At 48.0% G+C, this 13,994-nt stretch overlaps 5 protein-coding genes across 8 annotated transcripts; 1 reads left to right on the top strand and 4 right to left on the bottom strand.

The window, feature by feature from the left end:
* Nucleotides 1-181: 181 nt before the first annotated feature.
* LOC6504852 (RING-box protein 1A) lies at nucleotides 182-1,067 on the bottom strand. Of its 2 annotated transcripts, XM_001966416.4 has the most exons (3): nucleotides 838-1,061; nucleotides 711-738; nucleotides 182-641 (listed from the first exon to the last, which is right to left on the bottom strand). In XM_001966416.4, exons 1-3 carry the CDS (start codon nucleotides 913-915, stop codon nucleotides 421-423), a joined length of 327 nt encoding a protein of 108 aa, XP_001966452.1. In that variant the 5' UTR covers nucleotides 916-1,061; the 3' UTR covers nucleotides 182-420. The 2 variants fall into 2 exon arrangements, with proteins under 2 accessions (XP_001966452.1, XP_014759830.1); XM_014904344.3 differs by having other exon boundaries at nucleotides 711-1,067.
* Nucleotides 1,068-1,216: 149 nt separating this feature from the next.
* LOC6504851 (GATA zinc finger domain-containing protein 1) lies at nucleotides 1,217-2,932 on the bottom strand. Its single transcript, XM_001966415.4, has 2 exons — nucleotides 1,692-2,932; nucleotides 1,217-1,627 (listed from the first exon to the last, which is right to left on the bottom strand). The coding sequence occupies exons 1-2, from the start codon at nucleotides 2,770-2,772 to the stop codon at nucleotides 1,407-1,409; spliced, it is 1,302 nt and encodes a 433-aa protein (XP_001966451.1). The 5' UTR covers nucleotides 2,773-2,932; the 3' UTR covers nucleotides 1,217-1,406.
* Nucleotides 2,933-3,067: 135 nt separating this feature from the next.
* On the top strand, nucleotides 3,068-5,921 carry LOC6504662 (protein SPT2 homolog). The gene is made up of 4 exons (XM_001966414.4): nucleotides 3,068-3,313; nucleotides 3,667-5,128; nucleotides 5,187-5,396; nucleotides 5,463-5,921. The coding sequence occupies exons 1-4, from the start codon at nucleotides 3,251-3,253 to the stop codon at nucleotides 5,567-5,569; spliced, it is 1,842 nt and encodes a 613-aa protein (XP_001966450.2). The 5' UTR covers nucleotides 3,068-3,250; the 3' UTR covers nucleotides 5,570-5,921.
* A 275-nt stretch (nucleotides 5,922-6,196) lies between these two features.
* LOC6504850 (scoloptoxin SSD14) lies at nucleotides 6,197-8,716 on the bottom strand. The gene is made up of 3 exons (XM_001966413.4): nucleotides 8,223-8,716; nucleotides 7,233-7,985; nucleotides 6,197-7,173 (listed from the first exon to the last, which is right to left on the bottom strand). The coding sequence occupies exons 1-3, from the start codon at nucleotides 8,225-8,227 to the stop codon at nucleotides 6,237-6,239; spliced, it is 1,695 nt and encodes a 564-aa protein (XP_001966449.2). The 5' UTR covers nucleotides 8,228-8,716; the 3' UTR covers nucleotides 6,197-6,236.
* A 2,201-nt stretch (nucleotides 8,717-10,917) lies between these two features.
* On the bottom strand, nucleotides 10,918-13,336 carry LOC26515582 (scoloptoxin SSD14). Of its 3 annotated transcripts, none has more exons than XM_044716789.1 (3): nucleotides 13,183-13,336; nucleotides 12,052-12,816; nucleotides 10,918-11,992 (listed from the first exon to the last, which is right to left on the bottom strand). In XM_044716789.1, the coding sequence occupies exons 1-3, from the start codon at nucleotides 13,185-13,187 to the stop codon at nucleotides 11,047-11,049; spliced, it is 1,716 nt and encodes a 571-aa protein (XP_044572724.1). In that variant the 5' UTR covers nucleotides 13,188-13,336; the 3' UTR covers nucleotides 10,918-11,046. The 3 variants fall into 3 exon arrangements, with proteins under 3 accessions (XP_044572724.1, XP_032309075.1, XP_044572725.1); XM_032453184.2 differs by lacking the exon at nucleotides 13,183-13,336 and adding an exon at nucleotides 12,907-13,067; XM_044716790.1 differs by lacking the exon at nucleotides 13,183-13,336 and adding an exon at nucleotides 12,883-13,012.
* Between the last annotated feature and the right edge of the window lie 658 nt (nucleotides 13,337-13,994).

The following is a 13,994-nucleotide window of genomic DNA, read 5'->3' as shown; positions in this document are numbered from 1 at the left end:
CATCTTCCGGATTAGTTTCTCATCTAAATCCTATGCACAAAATACATTTATTATTTCAAGTGTATTATTGTTTAAAATGAGTTCGAGACATGCGTGGATGCACTCGTTGAACAAAGGAATATTGTTAGCCCGGATACAAATCACACTTATTTTTACCCCAAAAAGGAATACACTCCACAGATTCTTCTGTCTTCAGCATCTTCTTCTCATTTATTAAGTAAGCGTACAAAAAATCCGTTTCTTATGGGGGAAAGGTAGTGGGGAAGAAGGTCCAAGAGAACCGCCCGCGACATTCCGGGTGAGCTCTGTGAGGCCTGTGAAATGGATCGCTTAAGAACTAAGTGGGTATACTATAGTTATTTCCGGGTGAGAAGGCTCCTGCTCCGTTGAGTTGATTACGGGATTGGTGTATGAGCGGGATTAGTGGCCGTACTTCTGGAAGTCCCATTCGCGATTGTCCAACGGACAGACCTGACGCGTCTTCAGCCAACGGGAGATGCAGTGGAAGTGGAAGGCATGGTTGCAGACGCCCCAGGCCACTGTGCACTCCTCGCTGGTGGCCGAGGCCTGGTTAGCCTGGCACTCGATGCACAAGTCCATGATGTGGTTGCGGCAAATGGCGCAATTGTCCACCACGATGTCTGCGGAGAGATAACCAAACGGCCATGTTAAAATCGTGTCCACTTTGTGGGCAACTAGTTATTACTCACCCCATGCCCATAGAGCCACGGCGTTCCACTGCATTTTTCCAAGGAAAATGAAACGAGAAAGTTGCAAAATTAACAAAGGCCCGGCCATGACCGCCAGAAATGCTGACTCCTCGCCGAGTTTACTCACCTTCTTCACTTCAAAGCGCTTCTTCTCGCCTTTGCTGCTGCTGGAGGGGACCTCGAACTCTTCCTCATCGACCTCCATGGTGTCTGCGTCGTTGTTCTTCGATCCGGCCAACGTTAACTATAGTTTAAGCTAAATTTTAGCTTATTTGCGAAAAAATATCAACCAATTTTCGGCAAAGTGCCAGTGTGTGTGTGCCAATGTGACCGTTCGTCCTCTGCTGAACAATACTACTGTCACAGCTGGTCCCTTTAAAAGCTTTTCGGTATTTACATTAACTTAAAAAAGTATTTTTTTCTATTTATTTTAAAAACAGTTTAAATTTATTTGTCCTTAAAAGAGTTTAGAACTTTATTTTATTCCAAATAAAACAGGAAATATGTATGATTTAAAAGTTGTACATGTATTTCTCCATTTAAATGTAATGTTTAGTTAAATATTCAAAAATCTACTCTTTAAATAAATAAAAACGTATTTCTTTTACACTCTTATACATTTTTTACTCAATAAATTAAGATTATTCAAATTCAGCACTCGGCTCTGGACTTTTTCTTTTTCCCGGCCATCTCCTGCTAGGATGCCCCTCCTCCAGTCTTGTGTCCTGACCGCTCCTTCTCCTTTTCCCTCTTCACAACCGGCAGGCGCGTCCAGATATATCCCCCTGATCGCTGGGCGGTATACTCATCGACGTCGGGAAGCGGGAACGGAGTACTCCGGTCGTAGTAGTAGTTACTGGGGGCATGCATCACGAACTCCAGATAGCAAAGTTTCCGGGAGAGCTCCTCATCAGGTCCTGCAGGTTAAAGGTGGTTAAAGATTAAAGAAAATACGGCCAAGAAGGATTAGAAAGGACATACCAATTAGGTAGGTGGCCGGATCGAATCCCTCCTGGGGATCTGGACTGTCCTGGGTGGGAATCAGCCAAGTGAGGAAGGCCGACTTTTCGCAGTACGCATCTACCAGGAGACCCCGTATCTGGGCGTAGTACAGGTTCTGTTCCCCGTCCACGATGCTGACAATGTCACCGATCTGCATATAGCTGCCCTTGTAGAAGACGCTCTTAACGAACTTGGTGCAGGCCTGGACCTTGGGAGTCTTCTGTGCGGGTCTCTTGAAGAGAGTACGACGATTTCGAGCACCAGACGCCGCTCCCGGTCCGCCTGTTCCCGATTTTCCATGCTTATTCGAGTTACTAGGATGATTCCCCGCTCCAGAGAGATGGTGAACTGAGGTTCCGGCAGACCCGTTCGGCCCATTGTTGTGCCCGTTGGCCTGGCCAGCATTCCCGGAGGCATTACCCCGCGTTCCAGTTTGTTTGGCTTTGAAACGAGTGCTCTTCCGCAAGCGTTTCATAATAGTGGGGGTCCGGGTGCCTGCTTGATTGGCGGTGCCGTTTAAGCTACTCCTGGTTATTTTTCCCGTGCGCTGAACGGGAGTGGGCGGTGCTTCGGGGGAGCTCGGTGTTAGATCCTCCTGCTTGACCTTACTGCTGCTGCTCTCAGTACTGGGTTTCTCCTCTTCTTCGACATTAACGGGCGGCGGAGTAGCCGGCGGCTTGATCTGCTCTTCCTCAACTTCTGGTTTCTTGTCCTCTGCCTCCTCCTCCTTCTCCTCTTTTACCTCTGGGTCCTCCTTTTCCTCGGGTTCCTCCTTCAGTTCCCTTTTGGACTTAGGCTTTGGCTTCGCCTGCTCCAGTTCGGCTACGGAGGGCATCTGCTCGTTGGTGGTCAGATCGTTGTCTATGTCCATTAAAACCACTTCCGTGGAGGCATCCACCTCCTTGCACTCGCAGTGAGGAGTTGCGGGAACGGCCGCTTCCTCAGTAGCCGTTTGGTCTCCATCTTCGGCCGATTCCTTTGCTGGATTCGGCTGATCCGGGGCACTGGCCTTGCCGCACTTGCTGCACTGGCCGTCTGTGGGCTCTGGATCTGGGGGCATGGCTAACCAGGTGGCCTATTGGCAAGTGTTTAATACAGTTTTCGCGGATATCAACAAATTTCCGTGCGACAATAGAGGAACAGGAATGGGCAGTGTGGCCAGGTCATCTGCAGGAAGTCTCACCATACGGTATATTTGGTATATAAACTATTACACCTTTAAAAGTAATGTTAAATAATAGAGTTCTCTCATAGACTTTTGTTATTGAAAGATAATAGAATCAGAGTTACCTAAAAAAAACTTCTATCGTTGGATACAACCTACTGCCTACTGGTATATTTGGCTACCCAGATATGGTCTGCCTGTGAGATTTCCGTGCCCACGACACGGTCACACATCTGTCACAGTCTTTCTAATTTTCAGCTCCCGTCAAGTTACGTTTCAGGTTTGTGTGACGGTATTCGCACACGATTTGTTTTTAAAAAAAGAGAGACAATTACTGAAACTGGATTCCGGACAAGCCAAATCAGGAAGGAAGATGGATTTTGGGGCGTTGTTGCATTACGCTAAGAGGAAGAACGATGCAGCCACCAAAGACGAGGTACCGATATCGCAGATTTCTCATTTGTGGGTCAGATTTGTCAACATTTGTGGGACGACTGGGTGATCTACTACCTGCTTGTGCTATTGATTCACTTTCCAGAGCATATGGTAGCCCGCACCCCTTGATACCCTCACTTATCTCCTCCATCGGCGGATCAAAAAACAAACTTCGGTCTGAGTCGAAGATTCGATGAACTCACATTCGTAATTTTAAACTAATTGGGTAGGAATGGGTCTTCCTCTCAAGTTGAACCTAACAGATGTATATATGGTCTCTCACATTTGATTTAGAATTCTTGTTAAGTCACGAAAAGAAACAACTTTTAAAGTCTTATTTTCCTTTCTCCTTAGGGAGGAAAGTTCTACAGCACCAAGTATGCGCCCCCCAAGAAGGAGACGAAGGAGAGCAAACAGCTGTCGAGCAACATCCAGAAGTTCCTAAAGCGGCGCGAAGTGGAGGAGGCCGAACGTAAGCGTGAGCAGCGCCAGAAGCTGTCCGAGCTGCTGGCCATGCGAGATGAGAAGTCCAAGAACAAGATACGTAAAATGCTTAAGGTGACGAAGTCGGCGAACAAGTCGGTGCTGGAGGATGCCAAGGATGGGGATGTGGCCAACGGGCACGAAGCCGGCGAGGGGCAGGGCGACGATTACGGGTATGTCTCCAACGAGGCCAACGCCTTCTACGAGAAGTACATAGAGAAGGTGCGCGACGTCCAGGAGGACAAGGGCTTCGCGCCCAGCCGCCCGCAATCACTGCGAGATCTGTCCGGGACCAAGGAGAGAGTCAAAGCTGCCATTACCCGAGAACGAGAGGAGGCCAAGTCGCATACCCGCCAGCGGAGCAGCACCTCCAGTGGCAGCAGCAGCACTTCTGTCTCCACTTCGCGGGTTTCCAAAGAACCAAACCTAGCTCGCTCCTACAGCACCAGTAGAACCATTTACGATCCGGTGGCTGAGAAGAGGGAGGAGGAGCGCAAGAAGAAGCAGGAGGAGGAACAGCGCCGTGCCAAGATCAAGCGTCCACCGCAGCCACCGCCAATGGACTTCCAGGCACTGCTGCGTCTGGCCGAAAAGAAGCAGCACGAGCCGGTGGTGTTTGCCCAACCAGAGAAGAAGAAGGAACCGGAGCGCCTGCTCTCCGCGAAGGAGAAGCGCGAGATGGAGGAGCGCCAGCGCCAAAAGGAGCAGCGTGCGATGCGTGATAAGATGAAGGAGAGTGACGAGAAGGCCAGGGATGCCGCAGCCAAAGCTCCGCCCAACCGTATGGAGCCCAACGGGCGCATACCCAAGCTGAATCAGGCCAAGCCATCGGCTCAGCCAAACGATACCAAAGCCAAGTCATCGTCGAGTGATAACTTTAAACGTCCCGCGGCACCAGCCTCGGGCCACTCCTCCAGCTCTTCCATTGCCACATTAAACACTAATCGAAATCCCGCCACAAGTACAAAACCAGCCAGTAAGACCAGCAGCGTCACAAAGTCAGCTCCGACATCCGCCGCCAAGCCGGGAACTGGATCATCACAATCATCATCATCAGCGGCAGCAGCAGGGAAACTCGGCGCCAGTTCAGCTAGCTCCAAGGAAGCGCCTGTGTCTCGAAATCCCTATGCCACGGTCAACAAGAATGGGGCTGTGCGCGAGTTTCCACCACGCGATCGTCCGGCAGGTGGAGGAGGAGCAGCGCCTCCGGCAAAGACTCGCCAGTTTCCGCCGCCGGATGTCCGGAAATCGGGTGGCAGGCCATTCCCTCCAGCGGATCTCAAGAATAGGAAACGACCACTGGGCCCCAAAGGCGACCAGATCGGCAATAAGAGTAAGTCTGTGGTAATGGAGTCTGGAGTTCAAATAATTTCTAAACCTTTCCTCGACAGAGCGGTGCTTGGACGAGGATGATTCCGAGTACGATTCGGAGCTGGACGATTTCATTGACGATGGAGACTGCGAAGAGGACATATCCTCGCACATTCGGGACATATTTGGCTATGATAAGCGCCGCTATCGTGATTTGGACGACGATGATCGCGAGATGGAGTCCAGCTATGCGCAGATGCAGAGGGAGGAGTTTATTAGTAAGAAACTGGGTAAGTACTTGGCCCTACTTTGAGTCTACTGTCCAGGCTAATGAATATTGTTTAAAAAATCAATAGGAATGCAAGAGGATCTGGAGGATATGCGCATGGAGGCTATGCACAAGAAACGTAAAATGGCCAAGAAGCGGACCAAGCGCATCGATGACGACGACGACGAGGATTAGTCTTTGCAGTCGTTGTTCAGTCATGTTTGCACATAAATCTCAAAGAAAAACCGAAAATCCAATACCTAGTTTACGGCCCGCGACCATCCCGTTATCTTATCAGTCGGATTCCGGGGCGGCGCCAAGGTCGGATCGATGCTGAATCAGGAGGAGCTGTGCCTGTTGAGTTATAAATTTGAAGATATTTTATATACATTTTCTGTGACCTTAGCTTAGTTGATAAGTATTCCCAACACCACCCACCACCCCCGTGGGCTATTTATATATGCATTATATATATGTATTATATATATATATGTGCGAAGAAATATATGTTCAAATATGTGGTGCGCGAGTGTGCCTTTACAGCGCATCTGTAAACATCTATTTTTCTATCTATAAATGGAAATCGGAAAGAATTCAGTTGACTTTTGTGTTTGTCTCGGTCTTGACTCCCCCCGATACGAATTGCAAATGCTCCGCACCCGATTTACAATGTACTTGGCATGTATGTGGCATCGGGGAATGACCCCCTCCAGTCCAGACCTGGGGCTTTGAACTCTCGGTGGCCTTGGGAAGGGGTGTTTACCTATCGCGTCCCCCTTAAATGTTTCCATTTTCTTCCGGCTTTGTTCTATTTATTTTTATAAAAATAAAACTAACTAGATAGTAACAATGGTGTGCCCTCTCATGGAACCTTAACCACTACGGTACTCCCGAATCTCCGCCTATCGCAGATGGGATAAGGCTCTCCCTCCTCCATGACTATCGCCGTGTGGGAGGAAAAGGTAATCTTCTCAAAGAAATGGCCGATCTTGTGTCCAATACTTTCAAAGTAGGCCACTGTTTCCTTCGGCAGTCGGTCCTCCACATACAGAAGCATCGGGGCCAGTTGATGGTGGAATCTGCCGGAGCTAATGGCCTCTTCGAGGGGTTCCTTGAGCACGAAATGGCGCAGAAGGGTCTGGGCAAGGGATGTGGGTATCTTGACGCCTCCCGACCCACCGATAATCAGCTTAACGTTTCCCTGGGCGTCCAGGATGATGCTGGAACACGTGGAGGACATGGGCCGCTTGCCCGGCTTGATGAAGTTCTTGGGACTGGCCGGCATCTCGGAGTCATTACTCCGTCCCGGCGAACTAAAGTCGTCCATCTGGTTGTTCAATATTATTCCAGTCTGCCGGGAGCGAACAATCCCGCCGAAAATGTTATTAATGGTGCTGGTCACCGAAACGGCGTCTCCATTCGGAGCCAGAACGGCGATGTGGCCAGTGCCGTGGTCCTCCACGCCGGCGAACTGTGCGCCGTAGTACGACATGTTCTCAAAGGTGCGGTCATCCTGGATCAGTTTCCTGACCTCGGCTGCGAATAGGGGATCCAGTAGTTTCTTGTAAGTCTCCTTGACGTCCGGCTCGAAGTGGATGTCCCCCAGATTGGAGCGATGCCCGTAGGCATGCTTGCAGGCCTCGATCAGTCGCTGCCAGTACTGGTTCCTGTTGGTGGTGAAGAGGGACTCCATCACGTTTAGGATGAAGATCAGGACTGCTCCACCGGTGGGCAGGGGCGAGGTGTAGAGTTCGTAGTCCCCGTTGAAGCGGGAATGGAGCGGCAGTTCCCAGCGCACTCTAGAGGATTGCAACAGTTGCAACTCTTTCTCAAAAACAGGAAGATGGTAAGTACTCACTCGTAGTTCTGGAGATCGTCTTCAGTAATAATGCCGCCCATGGCCTGAATATCCTCCACCAGCTCCCGGCCCACCCGGCCACCCCGGTAGATGACCTCTGCTCCTTCGTTGGCCACCATTTCCAGGGTCTCCGCCAGCTTGGGACGGTACATGATCTCGCCCTCTCGGTAGATATCATTCGTTTTGGGATTGATGAAGATCTCCGCCATGGAGGGCTCACTGCGGATTCGTTTCTCCTTATAGACGAGGGAAGCAGCCAGTTTGTAGCTGACCTTGACGCCGTTCCGACAGAGATCGATGGCCGGCTGGAAGAGGCGCTTCCATGGAAGGCGGCCGTATTTTTCGTGCATCTTCCAGAATCCGTAGATCTCACTGGGCACGGCGCACGCCATAGCTCCGGTGATGTTCCGGTCCTCGAACATGTCCTGCGTGGCTGCCGCCGGAGCTGTTTCCCTGGCCACCAAGCTCTCGACTAAGCCCGTCTCCTTGGTGTAAATGGTGGCCACAAAGCCACCACCTATGCCCATGCCGTGTGGCAGCATGATGCCCTCGCAGAGCATCGTGGCAATGCTGACGTCCACAGCCGATCCTCCCAGCTCCAGGATGGTGCCCGCTATCTCGGCGCAACCCACTCCATTGGACGCCACAGCACCCATGCGACGCTTGTCCCGGCGTTCGAAGACCAGACCCAGCGAAGTGCCCACTCCGAGAACCAGCAGGATGATCCAGCCGAAGGTGTATTTATTGTAGAACCTGGAGAGGATCGAGGGAAGAGAGATTAGATGGCAGTTTGCTTTTAATTGGTAGTCTAAGACATCAAATGGAAACTAACTCGGACGTACAAGTGTGAGCTAAAAATAGCTTCCGCTTTTTGAATTTATTTTCTCATAAATCTTTATATCATTTTTAATAATTTATTATATTATTATTTATTATTTTTTATAATTTATTATAAGGAAGGCATAATTCCTTCTTTTTTAAAGTACTTACGACATATTGTATAAGGTTTTGAATTTATTTAGAACTAAATTTAAAAAAAAAACTAGTTAGATGAAGGCCTTCGAATCCTTCCCGAGCTTTCATAGAATTCTCATCCAACAGGTTAGATGCTTCTCTAGGTTGGAACTAAATTGGTGGTTCCTCAACGATTAATGGCCCGATGACGACTACCCAAAGACCTAAAAGATCAACACCCGGAAGATCATGCCAGAGCATTGCAGAGATGAGGTGAGAGGCGCCATGGTCCGGAGAAGATACTTTCTCCGGTCAAGGAGGTGGCGAGATGATAACTCAAGGCCGTAGAAAACGGGAGCACACCCGTATCTTTTTGGTTGCTTCTCTAAAAATAGGGGAGCGTGCGGATAAAATTAATATTAAGTGATATCAGCAACCAATACTATTTATAAGTTTTTCAAATTTATGTTTTGAAAGCTTGTCGCAGTCTGGCAACGCCAAAGGCCGCCGAAAAATGTTTTTCAAATAAAATAGAGAACAACATGGGCCATTTTGAGGGAGATCCCCCAGAACAATACAAAAAATTTTGAAAAAAAATGTCCTTCCAGGATTTTGATGCAGAATGATGGATAATCGATCCACAAATCGATAAAGGTATTCCGCCTAAGGATCGGAAGAGAATTGACTGAGATATAGCTATGGACGTGGGCCAAGTACGGAAAAGCAGCATTTTGAAGGGGATGCCCCAAAAAAATTCAAAAAATTTTGAAAAAAAATTTCCTTCCAGGATTTTGATGCAGAATGATGAGGAATTGATCCACAAATCGATAAAGGTATTCCGCCTAAGGATCGGAAGAGAATTGACTGAGATATAGCTATGGACGTGGGCCAAGTACGGAAATGCAGCATTTTGAAGGGGACCCCCCACAAAAATACAAAAAATTTTGAAAAATAATTTCATTCCAGGATTTTGATGCAGAATGATGGAAAATTGATCCACTAATCGATAAAGGTATTCCGCTCCAGGATCGGATGAGAATTGGCTGAGATATAGCTATGGACGTGGGCCAAGAACGGAAATGCAGCATTTTGAAGGGGATGCCCCACAAAAATTCAAAAAATTTTGAAAACAAATTTCCTTCCAGGATTTTTATGCAGAACGACGGGGCATTGATCCACAAATCGATAAAGGTATTCCGCTTCATGATCGGATGAGAATTGGCTGAGATATAGCTATGGACGTGGGCCAAGAACGGAAATGCAGCATTTTGAAGGGGACCCCCCACAAAAATTCAAAAAATTTTGAAAAATAATTTCATTCCAGGATTTTGATGCAGAATGATGGAAAATTGATCCACTAATCGATAAAGGTATTCCGCTCCAGGATCGGATGAGAATTGGCTGAGATATAGCCATGGACGTGGGCCAAGAACGGAAATGCAGCATTTTGAAGGGGACCCCCCACAAAAATTCAAAAAATTTTGAAAAATAATTTCATTCCAGGATTTTGATGCAGAATGATGGAAAATTGATCCACTAATCGATAAAGGTATTCCGCTCCAGGATCGGATGAGAATTGGCTGAGATATAGCTATGGACGTGGGCCAAGAACGGAAATGCAGCATTTTGAAGGGGACCCCCCACAAAAATTCAAAAAATTTTGAAAAATAATTTCATTCCAGGATTTTGATGCAGAATGATGGAAAATTGATCCACTAATCGATAAAGGTATTCCGCTCCAGGATCGGATGAGAATTGGCTGAGATATAGCTATGGACGTGGGCCAAGAACGGAAATGCAGCATTTTGAAGGGGACCCCCCACAAAAATTCAAAAAATTTTGAAAAATAATTTCATTCCAGGATTTTGATGCAGAATGATGGAAAATTGATCCACTAATCGATAAAGGTATTCCGCTCCAGGATCGGATGAGAATTGGCTGAGATATAGCTATGGACGTGGGCCAAGAACGGAAATGCAGCATTTTGAAGGGGACCCCCCACAAAAATTCAAAAAATTTTGAAAAATAATTTCATTCCAGGATTTTGATGCAGAATGATGGAAAATTGATCCACTAATCGATAAAGGTATTCCGCTCCAGGATCGGATGAGAATTGGCTGAGATATAGCTATGGACGTGGGCCAAGAACGGAAATGCAGCATTTTGAAGGGGATGCCCCACAAAAATTCAAAAAATTTTGAAAACAAATTTCCTTCCAGGATTTTTATGCAGAACGACGGGGCATTGATCCACAAATCGATAAAGGTATTCCGCTTCATGATCGGATGAGAATTGGCTGAGATATAGCTATGGACGTGGGCCAAGTACGGAAATGCAGCATTTTGAAGGGGACCCCCCACAAAAATTCAAAAAATTTTGAAAAATAATTTCATTCCAGGATTTTGATGCAGAATGACGGGGAATCAATCCACAAATCGATAAAGGTATTCCGCTCAAGGATCGGATGAGAATTAGCTGAGATATAGCTATGGACGTGGGCCAAGTACGGAAATGCAGCATTTGGAAGGGGATGCCCCACAAAAATTCAAAAAATTTTGAAAAAATATTTCCTTCCAGGATTTTGATCCTTCCAGGAATGATGGGAATTGATCCACAAATCGATAAAGGTATTCCGCTCCAGGATCGGATAAGAATTAGCTGAGATATAGCTATGGATGCAGTATTTCCAAGGGGATGCCCCACAAAAATAGAAAAAAGAACTCCCAACTCATAAAGGTAACAAGAATTTTATAGATAGTTAAAAATAACAGTAGGCAGTAACAAAAAAATTGTATTTCTGGCTTATGCAGGAGATCCCTCTTGAACGGAAGACAAGTGCGTCCAGTCCCAACCGTCAATCTCAATCGAGCTTGTCCGGCTCCACGACCACGGCACTGCCCAGTCTCCGTCTGTCGCAGACGGGATGCGGTTCGTTCCCCCGCATGGCTATCGCCGTCTGGGCAGAGTACGCCTTGTCATTATCCAGATACCGGATCTCGTGCCCGATCCTCTGCAGATAGGCGATCGTGTGCCTTGGCACATCCCGCTCCACGTCCACAACCATCGGAGCCAGTTGGTGGTGGAGTCGTCCCGTGTTCACTGCCTTCTCTATGGGCTCCTTCAGCACAAAGTAGCGCAGAATGGTCTGGGCCACCGAGGTGGTTATCTTGGAGCCGCCTGCCGCTCCCACAATAAGCTTCACATTCCCATGGCTGTCCAGGATGATGCTGGGGCAAGTGGAGGACATGGGTCGCTTGCCCGGCTTAATGAAGTTCGCCGGACTAGCAGGGATGCCGTAGATGTTCGACTTTCCCGGCGTGCTGAAGTCATCCATCTCGTCGTTCAGTATGATGCCCGTTTGCCGGGACCGAACCTTCGCCCCCAGATGGCTGTTAATGGTGCTGGTCACCGAAATGGCATCACCATTCGGGGCCAGAACGGAGATGTGGGCGGTTCCGTGATCCTCCACGTTGTGGAAGTTGGCGCCGTAGTACGACATGTTCTCAAAGGTGCGGTCATCCTGGATCAGTTTCCTGACCTCGGCGGCGAACAGGGGATCCAGTAGATTCTCGTATGCCTCCTGGACATCTGGCTCGAAGTGGATGTCCCCCAGATTGGTGCGATGCCCGTAGGCGTGCTTGAAGGTCTCGATCAGTCGCTGCCAGTACTTGTCCGTGTTATTGGTGAAGAGAGGCTCCATCACGTTCAGCATGAAGGTCAGCACTGCTCCACTGGTGGGCAGGGGCGAGGTGTAGAGTTCGTAGTCCCCGTTGAAGCGGGAATGGAGCGGCAGTTCCCAGCGCACTCTAAAGGATTGGAACAGTTGGAACTCTTTCTCAAAAACAGGATGAAGGTAAGTACTCACTCGAAGTTCTGGAGATCATCTTCGGTAATAATGCCGCCCATGGCCTGAATATCCTCCACCAGCTTCCGCCCCACCCGGCCACCTCGGTAGATGACCTCAGCTCCTTCGTTGGCCACCATTTCCAGGGTCTCCGCAAGCATAGGACGGTACATGATCTCCCCAATCTTGTAGACATTATCCGTCTTGGGGTTGATGAAGATCTCCGCCATGGAGGGCTCACTGCGGATGCGCTCCTCCTCCCGTTCAAGGACACCGGCCAGGTACTTGGAGACCAGAATGCCGTTCCGGCAGAGGTCGATGGTTGGCTGGAAGAGCTTCCGCCAGGGCAGGCGGCCGTACTTGTCGTGCAACTTCCAATATCCGTAGATCTCGCCGGGAACGGCGCACGACAGAGCTCCGGTGATGTTCCTATCAACAAACATGTCCCGTGTGGCTGCCGCCGGAGCTGTTTCCCTGGCAATCAACGTCTCGACGAAGCCCGTCTCCTTGGAGTAAATGGTGGCCACAAAGCCACCGCCCACGCCCAGGCTGTGCGGCAGCATCACACCCTCGCAGAGCATCGTGGCAATGGCTGCGTCCGCCGCTGATCCCCCGATGTCCAGCATGGTGCCACCAACCTCTGCGCAGCTAACTCCATTGGAGGCCACGGCGCCCATGCGACGCGGCTCCTCATTCTTGCCACGGAGGCCGAAGACTAATCCTAGGGTCACTCCCACAGCTGCCACCACCAGAATGATCCAGCACACGGCATACTTCTTGCAGCATCTGGCGGGGATCGGGAGAATAGAGATTAGAGGTTAGAGGCGGACGCTGGAAGGGAAGGACACTTGCCATCTCCAAGTATTGCTCCCGTACCCGATTAATATATCACCGAAGGCATCGAACAACTCCCCATAGAACATGGTCAGTCAACTTCCTATTCCGGGCATGTGATTTCCGGAATTCTTTTTTTTTTTTTTGCTTTATGTTTTTTTAATAATTTTTGAAAACTGTCACTATTTTGGACTATTTTTGGAGTTCTATTTTAACGTTGAATAGCAAAAAATTAAAAACTGATAGCCTTGGAATGGGTTTCGTTCGAAATTTTGATGGCATTATCCTTTTGGAGTATAATCCTCTTTGGATACTTACAACATTTTGTGGGATGAGTATCCTTAGAACTAAAATGATGAATTAAACTCAGGTGAGTTTAGTGAATTACAAAGCCAATGGCAAGTTCAAATAGCCATCGGACCCCATCGATCGCCTTTTATATCCAATCCACTTATCATTCCCCCGAAAAGAACCCCGATAAGACAAGAACCTTGGCCGTCGTTGTATTCAAATCCGAATCCATTGCCATTGATGATTCGCTACGTCATGTTTTGAGACAAATATATATATATATATGTTCATATATAGCTTCCTGAGATGACTAAGAGCCGGCAGAGACCAAAAGAAAAAAGCCTTAATTATATATGCGAGCGGGTATTATCTGGCAGGTGGCGATAAGGTGACGATTTTGAAGCCGATCTGACATCTTAGGTGGAATTCCATTTTCTGTTTTTCTGGGCTAAAAATAGTAAAGCGGACACAAATATTAATTAATATCAGTGACTATTACCAGGTGCCGGATAAGGGAAAACGTCTGCTGGACTTTGTTCATTTGAAGGAGTCTTGCGCGGTTGCAGATTTAAAAAATAATATACGTTTTGAAAGTTTTTTTTCGAGAAACTTGTTGAAATAGCATTCTGGCAACGCCATCTAATATCTAAATCTGTATTTAGATTAAATAAACGTTGCATTTCTCAAAAGGAGAGGCCTTATTTACAATTTATTTACTTTCAAATATTTCATGTTTTCAAAATAGCCGCCAAAAATACCGCCCGCCAACACTTTTAAATAAAAATACCAAAATAAACAGCGTTCAACACAGGTGGCGATATGGTTCAATCGATAGGTGG

This window comes from Drosophila ananassae, chromosome XL (assembly GCF_017639315.1).
Source record: "Drosophila ananassae strain 14024-0371.13 chromosome XL, ASM1763931v2, whole genome shotgun sequence".
Classification (NCBI taxonomy): domain Eukaryota; kingdom Metazoa; phylum Arthropoda; class Insecta; order Diptera; family Drosophilidae; genus Drosophila; species Drosophila ananassae.
The sequence above is the reverse complement of the archived record's forward strand: the minus strand, read 5'-3'. Positions and strand labels throughout refer to the sequence as shown.

Coding starts and splice junctions, on each gene's coding strand:
- LOC6504852 (XM_014904344.3), bottom strand. CDS start 915: ATGGAGGTCGATGAGGAAGAGTTCGAGGTCCCCTCCAGCAGCAGCAAA. Junction 642..710: donor CGTGGCTCTATGGGCATGGG/GTGAGTAATAAC, acceptor ATCTCTCCGCAG/ACATCGTGGTGGACAATTGC.
- LOC6504851 (XM_001966415.4), bottom strand. CDS start 2,772: ATGCCCCCAGATCCAGAGCCCACAGACGGCCAGTGCAGCAAGTGCGGC. Junction 1,628..1,691: donor TCCGGCCACCTACCTAATTG/GTATGTCCTTTC, acceptor TTTAACCTGCAG/GACCTGATGAGGAGCTCTCC.
- LOC6504662 (XM_001966414.4), top strand. CDS start 3,251: ATGGATTTTGGGGCGTTGTTGCATTACGCTAAGAGGAAGAACGATGCA. Junction 3,314..3,666: donor ATGCAGCCACCAAAGACGAG/GTACCGATATCG, acceptor CTTTCTCCTTAG/GGAGGAAAGTTCTACAGCAC. Junction 5,129..5,186: donor CGACCAGATCGGCAATAAGA/GTAAGTCTGTGG, acceptor TTTCCTCGACAG/AGCGGTGCTTGGACGAGGAT.
- LOC6504850 (XM_001966413.4), bottom strand. Junction 7,174..7,232: donor GACGATCTCCAGAACTACGA/GTGAGTACTTAC, acceptor GCAATCCTCTAG/AGTGCGCTGGGAACTGCCGC.
- LOC26515582 (XM_032453184.2), bottom strand. CDS start 12,953: ATGTTCTATGGGGAGTTGTTCGATGCCTTCGGTGATATATTAATCGG. Junction 12,817..12,906: donor TTCGGTGATATATTAATCGG/GTACGGGAGCAA, acceptor GATCCCCGCCAG/ATGCTGCAAGAAGTATGCCG. Junction 11,993..12,051: donor GATGATCTCCAGAACTTCGA/GTGAGTACTTAC, acceptor CCAATCCTTTAG/AGTGCGCTGGGAACTGCCGC.